This window comes from Eschrichtius robustus, chromosome 1 (genome assembly GCF_028021215.1).
Source record: "Eschrichtius robustus isolate mEscRob2 chromosome 1, mEscRob2.pri, whole genome shotgun sequence".
Classification (NCBI taxonomy): domain Eukaryota; kingdom Metazoa; phylum Chordata; class Mammalia; order Artiodactyla; family Eschrichtiidae; genus Eschrichtius; species Eschrichtius robustus.
The window spans coordinates 121,948,425-121,966,233 of record NC_090824.1 but is presented as its reverse complement, the minus strand read 5'-3'; the positions used below and the strand labels follow the sequence as shown (position 1 = coordinate 121,966,233).

The window sequence follows — 17,809 nt, the reverse complement described above, 5'->3', positions numbered from 1 at the left end:
CCTGGTGTAGAGAGGAGGACCTGGCAGATGAGAGGATGGAGGGACCCAGCCTGCTCTCAGCCATTCTAGCAACCCTAGCTGAGGCACCAAATGAGTGAAGTTCCTTTCCATCCTACAACCCTAGTTCAGCTGCCCCATCCAACACCATGGAGAAGAGACAAGCTGTTGCCCCTGAGTCCTGTCCATATTGCAAAATCATGAGCAAATAAATGGTTTTATTTATGTTTGAACCACTAAGTTTTGGTGGTAATTTGTTAAACTGCAATAAGTAACTTGAGTGCATTTTTAAATTTCTGGACTGGGCAGGAGACTTTATTTGGGCTCCGGTTTCTTCATCTATAAAAATCAAGAATTGGAAATGTTAGTCTCTTAAGGACCCTCTCTGCTCTAACATTCTGTTATTGGGTGAATAATTCTATTATTCTGTAAGTTTTAGTGAGTGCCTATCACTGCTAGCTAGGCACAATTAGCAGTGTTGAGGTGCAGCAGAGAAAGTGTGAACAAAATAAAGTCAAGGGCTTCCCTGGTGGCGCAGTGGTTGAGAGTCTGCCTGCCAATGCAGGGGACACGGGTTCGAGCCCTGGTCTGGGAAGATCCCACATGCCGCGGAGCAGCTGGGCCTGTGAGCCACAATTACTGAGCCTGCGTGTCTGGAGCCTGTGCTCCGCAACGAGAGGCCGCGATAGTGAGAGGCCCGCGCACCGCGATGAAGAGTGGCCCCCGCTTGCCACAACTAGAGAAAGCCCTCGCACAGAAACGAAGACCCAACACAGCCAAAAATAAATAAACAAATTTATTAAAAAAATAAATAAAGTCAAGGCTTTAGAGAACAGAACGCACAGCAGCAGACACAATCTGAGATCTGTTGTTGTAAACATTCTTCCAGCCATGGAGGAGAAAGAAAGAAAAAAGGATCTTTGCACTCAGAGATTCAAAAGCTCATTTAAACTGGCAGAATTGGCCCCCCATTCCTCAGAAAGAGCAAACCATGACTTCTGATAGCTTCCTTTTTATGAAAGTACCAGTGTGAAGTTCTGTAGCAAGAAGCAGACTCTGGTTATTGGACAGATCTGTATGTTTGGCTTTGCTGGATGCCCTAGACAAGCAAAAGCATTCTTCTGGCTACTTGGCTTTTAGGTATTCCACGTGATTTGAATTAAATCTTATCTTCTGTAGAGGGCCTTTCACAGCACAGCTGGGCATCAGAGGCCCAGAGAAGAGAAGGGCAGCAGAATCCCGGTCACCATTACGGTCAGCCTGTGTTCTCCTTCTGTTCCAAAATGTTTAGGCTGTAAAGCTTGCATTCTAAATTGAAGGGCTATAAATGTAAATCAGAAATTGTATCAACAGAATTGCTTTATTTTCTATTTGTCCTTCTGACAGTGCCTATAATGTTTCACTCTGAGTGAAAGAAACGGGTAACACTGCCCTGGGCTGAGTGTCCAGAGACCCCATTTGTGGTCTGGACTTGACTGTGAGCTTGGCAACGATGTCTTGGCCTTGCTGTTTCCTGATTCCCAGGAGTGAAGTGACGCTCAACTGGAAAGTAAAAACGGACGTTAAGATAGACGGAGGATTAAAACAGAAGCATCAGGAGAAAGAGCTAAGTGAGGTCTGTGAAAAGAAGGAATTCAAAGGTGCAGAGAGATCTTTGGGATTCTTAGCAAAACTCTCCTGCTCGTTTGAGGTCTGAGTACAGTATTTGCGCAATCAACCACAAAGCCATGTTCGCCTGCATGTTGCCACTGCGGTTCGTGGAAGCAGAGAGTGGAAGAAAAGCGAGAAACAGCAAAACCAAGCCAGGGAGCTGAGTCTGAGAAAAAACAAAAAACCAAAAAAACAACGGCAGTTAGGACAGAAGGAAGGGAGGAAACTTCTTTGTTGGAACTCGAGGTTCAAAGCCACCGGCCCCACCCAGCCCCAGGACGGCCTGCCACGAGGACGCGCGGGAGGCATGGAGGGAAGCCAAGCAGAGCGCGCTCGGGAAAAGGGCGCCTCCCCGGGCGGGCGGGGTGGGACCTTGGCTCCTGGCTTCGGCCTCCTACCCCCCCCCACCCAACTCCCACCGTGGCTCCGCGTCTCCCAGCGCGCTCCGAGGCCGGGGCGGGGCCAGTCCTTTGCCCGCCAGGACCCGGCGGATCTCCCTCCCCGCGCTCCTCCCGGCAATAGCCGGTCAGAGGTTAAGCTGATATGTTTGCAGACGGTAACGGGGAGCTGGATGCCAACGGCCCAGCTCAGGGGAATCACGATTTATGTTTCTTGGAACAATTCTTCCTTCCATTGCATTGACGCCTTAAACAAACAAACAAAAAAGTGACTTAAGGTCAGAGTCGACGAAAGTCTTGCAAACGTATTAACCTGAGGCAGGGCTGCGCACTCGACGTGGCGCTCGAGAAGTGAAAGAGGAAGAGAGGAGGAAACTAGGCCGGTACTGGTGCTCGAGGAAGCCTCGGCGGCACTTCACCGGAGGGCAGAACCGTGGGCGTGGGGCCGCTCCCACTGGCGCGGCCCGGGTAACGTTCCAGGGCTAGGCGTCCCCCGCGACCGAGCGGGCGGGCCGGGGAGTCTGAGTCACCCCGACTCGGGTGCTAGCGGCCGGAGCAGGAGAAGGCGGGGCGGGCCGGGCGGGGCGGGCCTCCCGTGCACCGCGAGGATGTGGCGGCTATAAAAGCCCCACCCAGGCCAGCTGGCTCCGCTCTGCATCTGGCGACGCTCGCAGCGCACTGCGCCTGGCCCAGGTAAGCGGGGCGCCCTGCCCGCCCTCCCGCCCGCGATGGCCCCGGGGCCGCCGCGCTGGCGGGGTGTGGAGAGGGGGAAGGAGACGGCCTTGCAAAGAGCAGTTCTGGAGACGGGGACTCGGGAGGCCGTCCTGGGAGGGGGCTGAAGGGACGGTCCGCACTAGGAGCTTTGCGAGGAGGGCGCCCAGTGGCGAGGGGGGTCTGGACAGGAGTGAGGGGGGCCGGGTGTGCCCCGGCCTGTGGGGTGCAGGGCAGAAGGAGGGGGTCGGGCATCCCCCACGAAGTGCTCACAGGAAGCCCGACGAGGTGGCGCCGGGGAGGGGGGCGGAGGGAGGCCTCGCATTCCAGACGCGCCGGGCGCCGCTGGGGGGCTGGGTGTGGCCTCCCTGCGAGCCCCTGGTCGGGTGGACGGCAGACGTGCGGCACCCTCCACGTTTAACACTAGCGCTACGGCTATCTAGAAAGTAATCCCCATCTGTTCCAAGTTAACTTTACTTGAAACAAACGCGCATTTGTGGAACTTGTGCCGACGAGCAGGAGGGAAGCAGTCGGGGGAGAACGAGGGGTGGGAGTTTTTAGCAGCAACCTCCTGCCCCAGTAAAACAAAGCAACGGAAGAACCTCCCCTCATTCTCCTTTGTCTAGCTTAGCTTGTAGGAGAGCAACTTCTGATTTCCGTGTATCTGGAGAGTTTGTTATTTGGTTGACTACTTTTGCATCAGGAAAGGAAGTGTTCCCCCGTGGTTCTGTGGGGGAGAATCGTCACTGACTTACTGGCGCTGATGCGACATTGAGTCTGGGACAGAGGGTACAGAAAAGGGAGTAGCCCCCCCCCCCCCCCCGGGCTGCTCCTTGTAGCTCTGTGAGATGGGTCCCAGCGCCTGGTGTTGTAGGCCTGGATTCCACCAACTCTCAGTTAAAAAGGTGTGGACATCAATTTCCTTATCTATGAAAGTGGTTTAAGAATGCACATTCTTATTTTCCCCACATAGGGTTATTATCGAAGATTCCAAAAAACATGTTCATTCAAAAATAAATTTGTAAAGCACACTGAAAACATTAAGTGCCGTACCAAAACCGAGTGTCATTTTTTTTTGTGTTAAGATTTGCCGTTTTAAAGCTATTAAAGGTAAAAGAACAGTAACCTCATGGGGCACGCCGGGTCTTTACCAGGAACCCTAAGGTCCTGGAGTCCAGGGGTCGGGACCCCTGAGCTCATACTGACGGTACTGATGGGTTCTGTCCAAAAGTGTGCCCTACTGTGCCTGTCCGGAACTTGGTCATTTCGAATGCAGAATGCGCTGTAGCACTGAAACAATGTTATAGAAGGTGCTTAGGTTCTCAGGCTAACCCAGAAAACCCCTACCTTAACCTGCACTATATCAAAGTACTGATAGTACATGCCTAATTTGCGGGATGGGAGTGATGGTGGGTGGGGAGGGAGGGTGGGAGGAGGGTGAGGTATATAATACATAAGAGTAAATCATTGAAGTATTTTACTGGAAGTTTTCTAAGTTTTAAGGTTGGCCCTGATTAAATTATTTTAATTGGAAAATTATGTCCTTATCACCCTCTCTACTTTTCTCTCTTCCTCCTGCCTCCTTGGAGAGCGCCCCCCCCCCCCCCCCGCCCCCGGCCCCGACATATTACAAAAGCCTGTCCTTGCTTCTGCAGTTCTGCTGCATTCCCCCCTCCCTCCCACTTCAGTGTTCTCATACCCAGCTAGAGACTAGCAGATTGAGTCAATATTCATTAATATTCAATGTTAGGAATGGCTGGTGGTCCTGAAATCCTCAGCAACCCAGGGGAGATGTGTTATTTAAAAGATAACAAGAACATTTTTAAACCTAAACATCTGTAATTTATAGAATTTGAGGCTGTGGAAGGAGCCACATAATATAATATTCAGGCATTGTGAAGGAAGATCTCATATGAGGCCCGGTTCAGTGTCCTTAGTGGTCAGTGGTGTTAAGACCATCCCATACAGCACTTCTGACTCCACCTGTTATCTCAGATCTTCAGTCAAGGCTTTCTCCAGAGGTATCGATTGCATCTGCAGTGCAAGGGTGTGACCATCAATGTAAATTTTTTAGTTGGAGGTTTATGATTGGGGGACTGCCTAGATTTTGTGATTTCCTGCAGTGCTAAATGGCTTGCGTGTTGCAAATGCCCAGGAAATATTGCTGACTCACTGGCTTTGAGCAGGAGCTTGGTCTTGGACTGGGGTCACGATACTTAACATCCTCTTGTCTTTGAGCTATTAAAAATGCTGTATCGATTGACATGCCGGCAATCGTGGCCATTGGTTTCCTGACTAATTTCTAATTTAAGTAGTTTTCCTGGCAAGGTAGATATCCTTCTTTAATTGTTATTGATTTTGAGGGTTGTAGGCTCTTCCTGCACCATCGGGCCTAGAATCTGGCCTTTGTTCTTGGTCTTCCCTTGTGTGGGGCTGTGGACCTGCTGAGGCATTTCTTACAAACTGAGCATGGGTGTGTCACAAATAGAAGTCCCAGGCTCTCTTGGGATGCCTTAAACATCTGTTCATTCCACAATATTTATTAAGCACCTACTATGTTCTACTCACAGTATAAGCACTGAGGATATAGCACTGAACAAAACAGACCAAAACAAAAACAAAAACAAAACTCTGCTCTTTAGGCTTTAAATCTAGTGGGGAAAAAAATAAAATAGACAAAATCGAGTGAATTGTATAGACAGTAATTGGATTTTGAGCTTTACGTTCTCCCAAATTAATATTTGTTTCCAAACTTGGTTGGGGCTCATTTCCCCTTTAATCCAGCTGTTCCACAGACCTGAGCTTCATAGTTTACTTGCTTTAGGGAAAGTGTTGTTTAAAGTTATCATTGACTTAACCTGCCTTCTGGATTTGACTGTGAGAATTTAAACGGAAGGCTTCCCTGGTGGTGCAGTGGTTAAGGATCCGCCTGCCAATGCAGGGGACACGGGTTCGAGCCTTGGTCTGGGAAGATCCCACATGCCACGGAGCAGCTAAGCCCGTGCACCACAACTACTGAGCCTGCACTCTAGAGCCCGTGAGCCACAATTACCGAGCCCGTGCGCCACAACTACTAAGCCTGTGCTCTAGAACCTGCGAGCCACAACTACTGAAGCCTGCCCACCTAGAGCCCGTGCTCCGCAACGAGAGAAGCCACCGCAATGAGAAGCCCGCGCACTGCGATGAAGAGTAGACCCCGCTCGCCGCAACTAGAGAAAGCCGAAAGCCCTCGCACGGGTAGCAACGAAGACCCAACACAGCCAAAAATAAAAAAAAAAAAGAAAGAATAGAAATGGAATGTTCTTTTTTTTGCATGCATATGGGAATCCACCTCCCTCTTTTTCTCCCGGGTGCCACACCCTATTCTAGTTGTAGGCTACATCAGGAGGAAATTCCAGTCTTTTAAAAAAAATGTTTTCCGCTCTTTCACTGTCAGGTCTGTTTTTCCTCCTCCAGTTGCCAGAGGCGGTCCCCATCTCCTTTGTTGGGGAGCAGGTCAGCTGTAGGGGTCAGGAGATGCCCAGCCTTGTTCTTCGCAGTGGCTCCAGTGAGGTTACCTCCAAGTCTCCCCTAGGGTACACCTGAAGCTGTGAAACCGTCTGAGCTCAGTCTTGTCAGAAGTCAGTAGCATCTAAGTGGTCTGAGTTACACTCCCAGGCTTGGGGTGGGAAGTTCTGACTCAAGGGAGTGGCCGTCACATGGAATCCTTGCCCTTTGTCTCTCTGCCACACCCAGTCCCCACACTCCCAGCTCAGAGGAAATCAGAGTCCCAAGGCCACTTGCAAATCTTTCCTCCTTGCTGCCTCCTTCCCTGCCTTTCTTGCCACAAGGAGATGAAGGTTACTTTTCCACGTTGTCCCGTGGACAGAGCTAGGAGCCAAGGGGCCCTGACGGTATTAAAGGTGGAAGTTGAGCTGTGGGAGAAGGTGAAGAGCTGCATATCGTATGAGAAAGAGGCTGTCTCCTGAATTGCTCTACCAGGCTTTACAAAGATGTGAACAGAGGCTGGGAATTGAAGCCTCCAGCTCTGAATGTATGGAACTGGAACTGCATTTGAGATACTCAGTCCGAGGAAGAGAAAGGAAATTAAGGAAGGAGAATGTAGTGGAAAAGAAAGAAAAAAAGATATAATGTGGAAAGACCCAGTGTGTGTAAACCATCCAAAAATGTGAGTGAACGCCTACAGTGTGTTAGGCACTGTGCTCAGACCTATGGGGAAATGGGGATGAATAAGACAGAAGCCCTGGGGGCAGATAGAATGGAAGACCGCCTTTGTACCCTCAGCTCTCATATTTCACAGATACACCAAGAGAGACAGGAGCACAGAGCAGGGAGAGGTACAGGAGAAAGGTAACAGTATTTTTTGTGTCCTGAAGTCTCCTGAGGATGTCAGCTGACCCAGATAGAGCATTCCCAGTAGAGGGAACTTGGAAAACCCAGGCCTAGAGGTAGTGGGACAGTGCTGAATGTGTTTGGAGAATTACCAATCCAGTCTGACTTCGGTGCTGGGTGTGTGTGTGTGTGTGTGTGTGTGTGTGTACGTGTTTGCATGTGCTTTATTTATGGAAAAGTAGGTAGAGTCCAGAGTGTGGAAGATCTTGAATGCTGTGTAGACTTTTTTCTGTAAGCAGCAGGGCCCCATTGGAAATATAATATTTGGGCCATAAAACACTGAAATTGAGTTGTAGATGTGAAGAGCTTGATTTCTCAACCGTGAGAGTACTTTGTGCCAAGTGACATCATTCTTCTGCACGTCTCTTTCTGCCCACTCCAACCCCACGTCGGGAGATTGAACGAGAGGCTCTGAGAGGTTGAGGCCACAGTGTGTCTGGAGTTAGTAAACAAATATTGATTCAGATCAGGCAGCAAAAGGGACAGGCCAGAGCAAGTGCAGCACCAGTGTCCATCCTGTTCAGTTTGATCAAGGCCCCTGGGCAGAATTCCAGGATTTCTGGGGAATGACTTGCCCCTGTGACTCAGGCATTAATCAAGACCATAAAAACCAAGGAGAAAACTGTGTGCTTTCAGGAAGGTTCTGTTAAATAAAAATGCTCTGGGAGGGAGGGGTGGAGAGTGAATAAAGTGGGAACTCTACCCCTACCCCCCACTCATGCATTTTTTTTTTCCCCCTCTTGGTTTAAAATTCCAGTCTGGTCCTGTAGACCCAGGACTGCACAGTAAGGGCTTGGCGGGTAATCCCAACCCTCCATCCCCACACCCGCCCCCATTTTTTTTGGTTTTAAAAAATCCTCCTTTGTATCATCCAGTCTCTGATTGATTCATCATGGTTGCTAGGGATGTGTTTTGCAGTAACACATCAACACTCCACATTTTAAAAGTGGGTGTGACCACGAAACTGCTGGGTTGTACTCAGATTCTGCTGGGCAGAGGAGCCCTGTTGCCATGTGTTTTTGTTTGTTTGTGAGAATTAGTATTTGGGCTTTCTGGAGCTGGTTCTTCATTCATTTCAGTAGAACTTGTTGTTATTATTTGAAGCACTAACTTTTAGGTTTACTTTTTTTGTTTGTTTCAACCTTTTTGCAGACTTTCTTTTACTTTTTTGAGGGGTGGAGAGACGTTAAGGCTGTTTTACTTGTGCTATTTTTGTTGCAACTGTGTGTTGGAAGTGAAACAGTGAGGTGCAGTGTAATCTATTGGGTTTAAAAAAAAAAAAAAAAGGACAAACTCTTAAGTTATCTTTAAGATAGTGCTTATGTTAGATGTAAGTTGCTTCTTTTCCAGCAGCTGCACGGATTTCTTTAATGTCTAGCTTTGTGTGCTATAAGAGCTTTTCCAGTCAGGCAATTAGTCTCATTTATTAATATTTTCAAGGCCAGAGGAAACTGTTCCGTTCCCTTCATTAGGGTGGAGTGTCTGTGTTCCCTTCCCAGTGGTGCGTTATTTCAAGCCAGTTTGAAGTGGGTATGGCTCTCAGTGAGTCTCCTTGTACTTCTCTAGTTATTTTCTTAAACAAAAAACTTTCCCTGAGGAAGGAGATTTTAACAATCTTGTCTAGCCACCCAACCCTTCCCTGCAAATAAGAGGTACTGGTATGTGGAGGTACTCATCAACAGATTGAATTTGCTGATTTTTTTCTTTTCCTTTTTTGCAAGTTGAAACCAGTTGGAGATCTGGGTGAGGCTGTAGTGTTGGAAAGAGTGACGCCATTTTTGTGTTCTGTGGAGAAGTCTGCCAGAAACGGAGCGGTTGTTCTGCTTTTAATGCGCTTATGAATTTTTCAGTGTGCTGAGTGGTCACTGGGGGTGGAATTGTCTCCTGTGGTATGGAGACTTAAAAACAACAGGTACACTAAAAAGGCAGAGCTATTGTTTCAGTAAGAAAATTCAGCCTCCAGAGCAAATACGGTGAATGGATAACTGAGTATTGGCATCAAATCCCTTTCCATAGCCAAGCTTAAATTTGCACCATTCAGAAACTTACATCTCAGGCCCCCCACGTGCCACCACGTTAGACATGGCTGGTTTTAAAGCTGGCCTATTGTCCCCCCGCCTCCCCGGGACACTCTCCCACATCCCATCTCCTCAGGCTTTCCCTTGTTTCTCTGGCTGGAACCTTCCAGGGTGAGTGAGTGTCCTTCTCAGAAACTAGTCAGTACCTCACCTCTCAGACCCTTAGCCAATCTCACTCATGCTGCTTTTGTCTTTCTCTCTCTCCATGTCTTAATCTCTTGGAATGAAGAACCACTGTGGTGAAGTTGAAAGGGCAAGGGCCCAAGAGTCAGGGGACCTGGATCCTGGCCCTGACTCCCTTACTCATTAGCTGGATGACCTGGGCTAGTCTTCCTGGGGCGAGAAGGGAAGAGAGCTGTAAGGTCCTGCAGGACTGGAGTCTGTGTTTCATAGTTTTGTGTGTGTCTCTCCCAGCCCTTAATGCGGGGCAGGCCGTGTGTGCGGGTGTGTGTTAGGGGCTTGTTGATTGATTACCTGGGTGTCACCAGTGTTTGTAACCTACAGTAGCCCTGCCAAGACTTTCTCTTTCTGCTTCCAAGGATAGTAGCACTCTGACATCTTCTCATTAATCATATGCACTATATTAAGCTAATGTTTTAACAAACATGAGTGGCAAAGCCGACTCTTCTGGAGATTAATTAGTCGTCTGCAAGATGACTTTGCATTCCCAGGGGATTGGATGTAGTGAAGAGACCAGGATGTAGTGAAGAAACCAGCGGATTGGATGTAGTGAAGAAATGAGGGCCATGGTTTTTTTAAAAAAATTATTATTTATTAAATAATATTTTTAATATTTATTATTTATTTTTAATATTTAATATTTATTTATTTTTAAAATATTTATTTATTTTGGCTGCACCGGGTCTTAGTTGCAGCACGCAGGATCTTTTAGCTGCGGCATGTATGCAGGATCTAGTTCCCTGACCAGGGATCGAACCTGGGCCCCCTGCATTGAGAGCACAGAGTCTTAACCACTGGACCACCAGGGAAGTCGTGAGGGCTGTGTTTTATTTCTAAGGTGAAAATGTGTTTGCCCTTAAGCTTGCATGGAGTAGGAAATATTTATATGGATACAGAAGACACTTGCATGGAGTAATCCCAAGCCTCATGGATATTGTTTTTTTGGTTATTGTGACGTTCTTTTCCTGCAGAATGATTATCAATAATATAAATATAAATGTTCATTATACAGAATAGCAACTCGTTTCTGACCGTTTATTTAGCACCTAGAGTGTGCAGAGGCCCTCTTAAATCTGTGGGGGAACTGGGACTCTACGGGGCAGATGAGACCCCGTTTCGTTGAATTGTACTATGTATTTGCCATCTGAATATGTGGCGCATGCGTGGCAGGAACTCAGGACAGTTTTGCTCAGTGGTGAGTAAGTCTAGTGGCATCAGAAAGTGTTTCTGGCATTGGAAGGTGGGAGAGGCAGTGCCGGGGAATGGGGGCTGCAGCCACTCCGTTGGAGCAGGTGCCAGAGGTGTGGTGACTTGAGGAATGGGCAGCATCTGTAACCAGAAGAAGGGACAAGGGTAAGGAGATGGGGCAGGAGACACGAATCAAGGTGCTGTGGATGAAAGCAGTTACGGTGTGTTTGGGGAGAAGCAAGGAACAGTTTGGTTGAGGCCCACTTCTGCTGGGGAGTACATAGAGGGCTGGACGGAGCTGGAGTAAGAGAACATCACGGAAGGATGGATTTTGAACTACTGTGACAAGATAAAATAGAGGAATTTAGCTGGTAGCGGCACGTAGGACTGATGAGGTGAAGGAGCAGTACAACTGTCGACCCTTAAACAGGAAGGAAGACGTGTGGGGCTTTTTAAAATCCCCATTTTCGGGCTTCCCTGGTGGCGCAGTGGTTAAGAATCCGCCTGCCAATGCAGGGGACACGGGTTCGAGCCCTGGTCCATGAAGATCCCACATGCCGCAGAGCAACTAAGCCCATGCGCCACAACTACTGAGCCTGTGCTCTAGAGCCCGCAAGCCACAACTACTGAGCCCACGTGCCACAACTATTGAAGCCCGCGTGTCTAGAGCCTGTGCTCCGCAACAAGAGAAGCCACCACAATGAGAAGCCCGCGCACCACAACGAAGAGTAGCCGCTGTTCGCGGCAACAAAGACCCAATGCAGCCAAAAATAAATAAATATATTTATATTTAAAAAAAAAAAAAAAAAAGAACTCAAAAAAAAAAAAATCCCCGTTTTCTGTCTCTGTGTTGTGCCTGTGGGAGAAGGGTTATGTGAATCCGATGGTCTTTGGTTTGTACCGTACTGAGGGGTCCGTGTGGGACATGGTTAGGCAGCTGTCTCCCAAGCCGGTGGTGCTCAGAGCTGGAGAGGCAACTTGAAAGAACTACCTGGCAGAAACTTACCCGCCTCTGTGGTTGCGATTTCCTAAACCTCAGAACCCATGTGAAGTAACTGATCTAATAAATAAGTAGAATTTAATCCACCCAGAAACAACTCTGACTTATTGGTCTTCTTTTTTGTTTCGGCATTTTTCTTTCTTAGCTCTTTACAGTGGGGACTAGAATTCTGCAAGGCAGATGACAACCATTTACCCCTCACTGCAAACCTAGCCCAGTTCTGACTGAGCCCCAGGAGCGGGAGTCCAGGCCAGGGCTTAGGTGGTCCATGTCCTGGGGAGTTCATGTCCTCTTTGGTGATTCTCAACAGCATAACTGATGAGACGCTATAGAATGTTTCTTGGCCCAAGTTGAAGTTGGAGATTATTCTTCAATTTTACATTCTTCTTATACTAATTCTTCCAAATCCGGTGTGTACTTTACACTTACAGCACATCTCAGTATGGTCTGGACACTTTTCAGTGCTTGATAGCCCCATGTGGCTGGTGGCTAGTGTATTGGACAGTCTAGCTACAGAGCAAGACTCTTAAAGAAAATAGACTTTATTTTTTTAGGGCAGTTTTAGGTTCACAGAATAATTGACTACGAAGTCAGAGTTCCCATATATTCCCAGCTCCCCCCCTATATACACACACAACCTCTCCAACTATCAAAATCCCCCATCAGAGAAGTACATTTGTTATAATTGCTGAACCTACATTGACACATCTTTATCACTCAAAACACATAGTTTACGTTAGGGTTCATTCTTGGTGTTGTAAATTCTATGGATTTTGGCAAACGTATAATGACATGTATCCACCATTACTGTATCACAGCCCTAAAAATCTTCTGTGCCCTGCCAATTCGTCCCTCCCTCCTTCCCCTCTAAACTGTAGCAACCACTGATCCTTTTACTGTCTCCATGGTTGTGCCTTTTCTAGAATGGCATATAATTGGAATCGTACAGTATGTAGCCTTTTCAAACTGCTTTTTTCACTTAGTAATATACATTTAAGTTTCCTTCATGTCTGTTCATGGCTTGATAGCTCATTTCTTTTTAGTGCTGAATAATATTACATTGTCTGGATGTACCACAGTTTATTTATAGAGGATGACTTTACAAATTAGGATCATATCCCAGTGCTGTGATGCATTGCATGGGTTGGGGGTGTGTGTGATAGTGTCTGAGAGTTGTGGAAATGGAGGAGTTGGAATAGCTGTGATTTTCTTTTTTGCCGTGCTTAAAAAGCTTCTATAAGCATCAATCAAGAAGAGAGAAGAAGTCGTATAGGAGAGAGCTCATTGTGAAAATCTTGCAGAAATACTTCCATAACCACAAATAAAGGCGAATCTTTTTCTCTTAATTCCTCTAACTCACCCCACACAGAGCCTGGAATCTGCCTAGTCCAAAGCCTTCTGATAAATTAGCAAATGTCTATGTCCAAATATTCCTTCAAAGCCAGTTGTATGAAAACATGTAGACTAAGCAAACTGTTGGAAGAAAAAAGAAAGCTGAATTGCATGGGCACAATTTCCTTGATCAAAGAATATTAAGCAAAAACAGACCAAAACAGGAGTTGCTGCAATTCAGACGTCGTTCCCACTGTTTTGAGGATGCAGCTCTGCTCTATTTTCTTTATTTTGGGGAGGCTGCTGCTGAATGACCTGTCTTGTCTCAGTTGAGGTAAATTTCCTGCCAGTTGAGCACTTTTTATTGGCAGAGGTTGGTGTATCAATTCTGAAAACTGTGTGATTGCAAAGCTGGAAAGCCAGTTCATTATTACGTTGTCGTATCACTGTCCAATTAAGTGTATTAACTGAAAGAGGACTTCATTTCAGCCATTTTGAATCTTAAATACAAGGATCAGTCTTTTATGGGATGAGTTAATGTCAAAATCTGTCCGTTGTCTTTCTCATCAACAGTTTAATATCTTCTAAGCATTGGTGAGCTAAGAGAATAATTATGGATAGTAATAAAGGGCTCCATTTAGGAATCAGCCAGCATGAAAATGCTACTGATTTCAGTTCATATGCATAGTTTTCAGACTATGGATATATATTATATATGATATATTAAATTATTGGTGAAAAATATAGCAGTAATGGCTGGTTTGACAAGATTATCACTTTTTAGGAGAACCGGAAGATTCAGTCTTGTCCTGTTTGGACGAGTTGCACTGGTCTTGGGAAGAAACGTTTTGTTTTTGTATTTACAAGTCAATCTCCCCAGGTTCTCTTTAAACTGAGCAAGAACAAGACTAGCTAGTTCTGTAGTCCATCCCAAACCTAAGACGAACCATCTCTCAGCTTTAATTTTCCCAATCACAAGATAGGAATTGCATCTATTTGCAAAAATTACTCTAATATCGTCAGATGAAATGGTCCAAGAAGTAGAGATGAGTATAATGAATCACTGCGCTTCGGGGGAAAGGAAAGCCTCTTCATAATAAAGACTTTTTGTTGTACTTTTTTTTTTTTTCCAGCTTCTTTCAAAATGTCTACCGTTCATGAAATTCTCTGCAAGCTCAGCTTGGAGGGTGATGTAAGTATATCATTTTCACTTTGTGTAATTTTTGCAAATTGGGCATCTCTCTGGGTAACTGTGCCTCTTCCTTTCCTTGTACATCTAAGGAAAATGGGGACAAAATTCAGACAGTCATTCCCGGAATCCCCTTGGTTCCCTGTCTTCCCCAGTACTTTAGCTGTTCCTAGTAGTTCAATTTGAAAGAAATGTTATGGCTCCAGAAACTGTTTTGGCATCACATTAAAATTGGACAGACACTAGTGACACTGAGATGCTTGGAATTTTATCCTGCTATATACTTAACATGCCAGTGGTAGTAGTTATTGTGGTGGTACAGGACTTTTTTTTTTTTTTAATTAGAGTATAGTTGCTTTACAGTGCTGTGTCAGTCAGTTTCTGATGTACAGCAAAGTGAGTCAGCCATACGGATACATATATCCCCTCTTTTTTGGATTTCCTTTCCATTTAGGTCACAACAGAGCACTGAGTAGAGTTCCGTGTGCTCTACAGTAGGTTCTCATTGATACAGGATTTTTAATGTCATGCCCTCGGATTTTATTAATGGTTGGCATAAGCTACAGCCATATTGAAAATGATCCTGCATGTTTTGGACTTCTTATAGTGTCCAGAGAGTTGTTCCAGACAAGGACTTTTTAAAATTTAGTGCCTGGGAAAGCTTTTCTCCAAAATAGCTAGAATTTTTTTTTTTTAAACTAAATAATCGAAGTATTATAATTCATCTTGTTGCCTTTTTTGCTTTGGCTATCAGGTAGCTCAGACTTAATTGTCTTTCACAGGAACTTGGAAATTCTGATACATTGGCTTTTTTGTTTTACAGTCAAAATTTTTAAAAGCTATATGCAAAATTATAAGTCATTGCAAATGCTTTTAGAATAAAGTAGAGTATAAATTATGAATATGTAAAATATCTAATAATACCATACATCTTTCAGGTTATCTTGGCAGAACTGGCTTTTACAGAAACTCAGCAGTGACACTGGTTTGTAGGCATATCTTACAGATATTTCAAAATATGCTCTCGCTGAAATTAAAATACAAAGAAGCACTCAAGTGGGTTGACAGCAGCTTGGGTCATGTGGTACAGAACCCTCTGTCTCTGGTGCTTGCCAATAAAACGTTCAGATGGATGATGTTGGTGCGAGCACAGGTTGTATGGAGTATAAAGCCTACCTGGTTTTCATCTTTCTTCTTGGACCTTGTGCACACTGTTGTTGGCAACCATACAAGCAGCATGTTGAGGTCCAGACAAGTCCAAGAGCTAAATAAATTTTTTCTTAATGGATCAGATCATTAGATCACTTTTAGTATCGGCTTTCATCAGAGGGCTTTTCATGTGGCCTTTGAAGTTACTCTAGTATGATGTGCTTCTCTGTGGAGAGATGGGACTGCAATAGAAAATGTCATGTATTCCCCAATACTTTGAGGGAAGAGAAACATCACTTTGGCCTCCATAACTTGATTTTCAGATAAATGAATTTTACAGGTAATAAGTTCAATTACCCATTTAATTTTATTTCCAGAGTTACTATAAAATTATGCAAAACTTTTCCTTACTCACTGTTGTTTTTGGGATGAGATGACATAGCACCTGATATATGAAGCCATATTTGATATGGCTCGATGGCCAGACTGCCTGCCTTTGTAAATAACTGATGGGATTGTTAATAAATAGGAAAATGTGTTCCCTTAGATTTCTGTCCTCATTTTGTAGCCACCATAGCATATATAGTAAGTATTTCAGAATAACGCTTTGTGTCATTACCTTTTCCTGAATGTGTGCTCTATTCCCATTGAGTTAATCTTACTGGAAAGTTTAAGTAGTGAAATTATACGGAAAACACCTTGATAATCCACTGTGTTTCAGTTATATGTATTAACTGGATTTACTGTTTGGCCAAGATGGTCACAAGTACATTTTGAAACATTTTGTCCAGCCCTGAACTTAGATTTGTGGCTTGTGCTAGGAGACATTTGGGAGGATGGCATCTTAGTTGTTTACCTGCACAGCCTCACTGCTAATAAATGCTGGGGTGCCTTGTAACGTGATGCATGTGGGTGGAAAGGTAAGTCAGGGCAACTCAGTCTCCGACTATTCCCAGAAACAACCTAGACAGTCATGATGTGTTGGGAGGTGTGCAGTGTGGGGAGGCGGGGATGGGGAGCCTTGACGTTGAAGGCGGTGCAGTGGTGGATGGGTCCACTGGCCATCAGCCAACCTAAAGAACATTGACAGTCCTGTTTTGTCTGTCCTTTGCTTTGGGACTGGATAGCAGGGAGGAGGAAAGCTGTAAGAGCATTTCAAAGGAGAGAAGTTAACACTTTGGAGAGGAGAACTGATGTAGAATCATGCTGTTGTCCTTACCTCAGTCTGGGGTGGGTCGGGCGAGGGAGGGTCCATCAGATCTGGAAGGGTGATGGGCTTTGAAAAGCACTAGAAAGGAAGAACCCGTGGTTTAAAAGGCAGTGAGAAGAAAAAATACTAGGGAGAGTAGTAGGCAGAGGGGATCGTGTTAAAGACAGCAGAGTGGAGGGTAGAGAGAGTAGAGAAAGCAGGCGGAACCTGGCCGATATGAAGAGGATGTGGGCCATGTGGCCTGACCACCTTGGTTCCACGGCGGTGGCCAAATGGGGGAGGATACAGGAAGAAGATGCTTCCCTCACTTATCTCATAGTCTGAGACAGGCAGGCAGGCATTCTACATTTGCTTTTTAAAGAATTGTGAGCTCAACGATACAGGCTCAGTGGAAATTCATGTGCCTGTAGCAAAAACTTGGCTAAACACACCCGTCATTCAGGCATTTCCACATTTCCAGCTTGTTTCAAATTTTGGCCAGCCCAGTTTCGTGCTCTTCAAAGCCTTCCGCAAAGAAACGGGTGGTTTCAAGTGCCCAGCTTTGCGTTTTCCGCCTCTGAGCTTGCGTGAAAAGTAAGATGAAATGTAGAAATAGATTTATCGTATTCTAAACTAGTTGAGCCTTTGAAGAAGAATTCTCAATTCGAAATAAGGAAGTTTCGTATCCTATGTGTGAGTTACCTAGCCTAAGAATGATGTGAATTATTAAAAGAAACAATAGGAAAAAAAATATTTTAGGAATTGACATTTCAACAAGAGGATTTTAAGTATGTGTGATTGAAGTGTGTTTGTCTTTTGACCTCAGCACTCCACACCTCCAAGTGCATACGGGTCAGTCAAAGCGCACACCAACTTTGATGCCGAGCGGGATGCGCTGAACATAGAAACAGCCATCAAGACGAAAGGTAGGCCATACAGTTGTCCTCCTCGTCAAACACTGACCAGAGGGTTTCTAGTCTCCTTCTTGAACCTTCATACGTTGGTCATTTGAAATTGTCATCGAGCTTTAATGGAGCGATCGAAACCTACCCTACCCCACCCCATCCTTCTCTCCTTCGTTCCCCCTTTTTCTCCCTCCCTCCCTCCTCTCTTTGGAGAGAAGAAGATTTAAAACATGAGAAACTAAATAACCGAATAGCATAGTGACATGGAAATAGGCTTTAGCTGAGGGCCAGGAAGGTCTGATCCCCTGGGTATGTGCTTTGGGCTGAGTTCCTCACTTGGAGGCCTCATTGCCCCTTCTATAAGGAAGAATTTGGTCATGGTGTTCCCTAAGGGCCTCTTTTTGGTCCTAAATCCCCTTGAATTTTATTACATTTCTTGGAAAAATGCTGG

At 45.6% G+C, this 17,809-nt stretch overlaps 1 protein-coding gene and 1 non-coding gene across 2 annotated transcripts in view; one reads left to right on the top strand and one right to left on the bottom strand.

The window, feature by feature from the left end:
- Window positions 1-2,649: 2,649 nt before the first annotated feature.
- Window positions 2,650-17,809, top strand: part of ANXA2 (annexin A2) — a 43,728-nt gene continuing 28,568 nt past the window's right edge. Inside the window, exons 1-3 of the mRNA XM_068552759.1 lie at window positions 2,650-2,738; window positions 14,060-14,118; window positions 17,280-17,379. Of these exons, the coding sequence (XP_068408860.1) occupies window positions 14,071-14,118; window positions 17,280-17,379 (148 nt within the window). The 5' untranslated portion in view covers window positions 2,650-2,738; window positions 14,060-14,070. The remainder of the gene's footprint in view (window positions 2,739-14,059; window positions 14,119-17,279; window positions 17,380-17,809) is intronic.
- On the bottom strand, window positions 10,143-10,215 carry TRNAE-CUC (transfer RNA glutamic acid (anticodon CUC)). The gene has a single exon. It is a non-coding gene; the product is annotated as a tRNA-Glu (tRNA).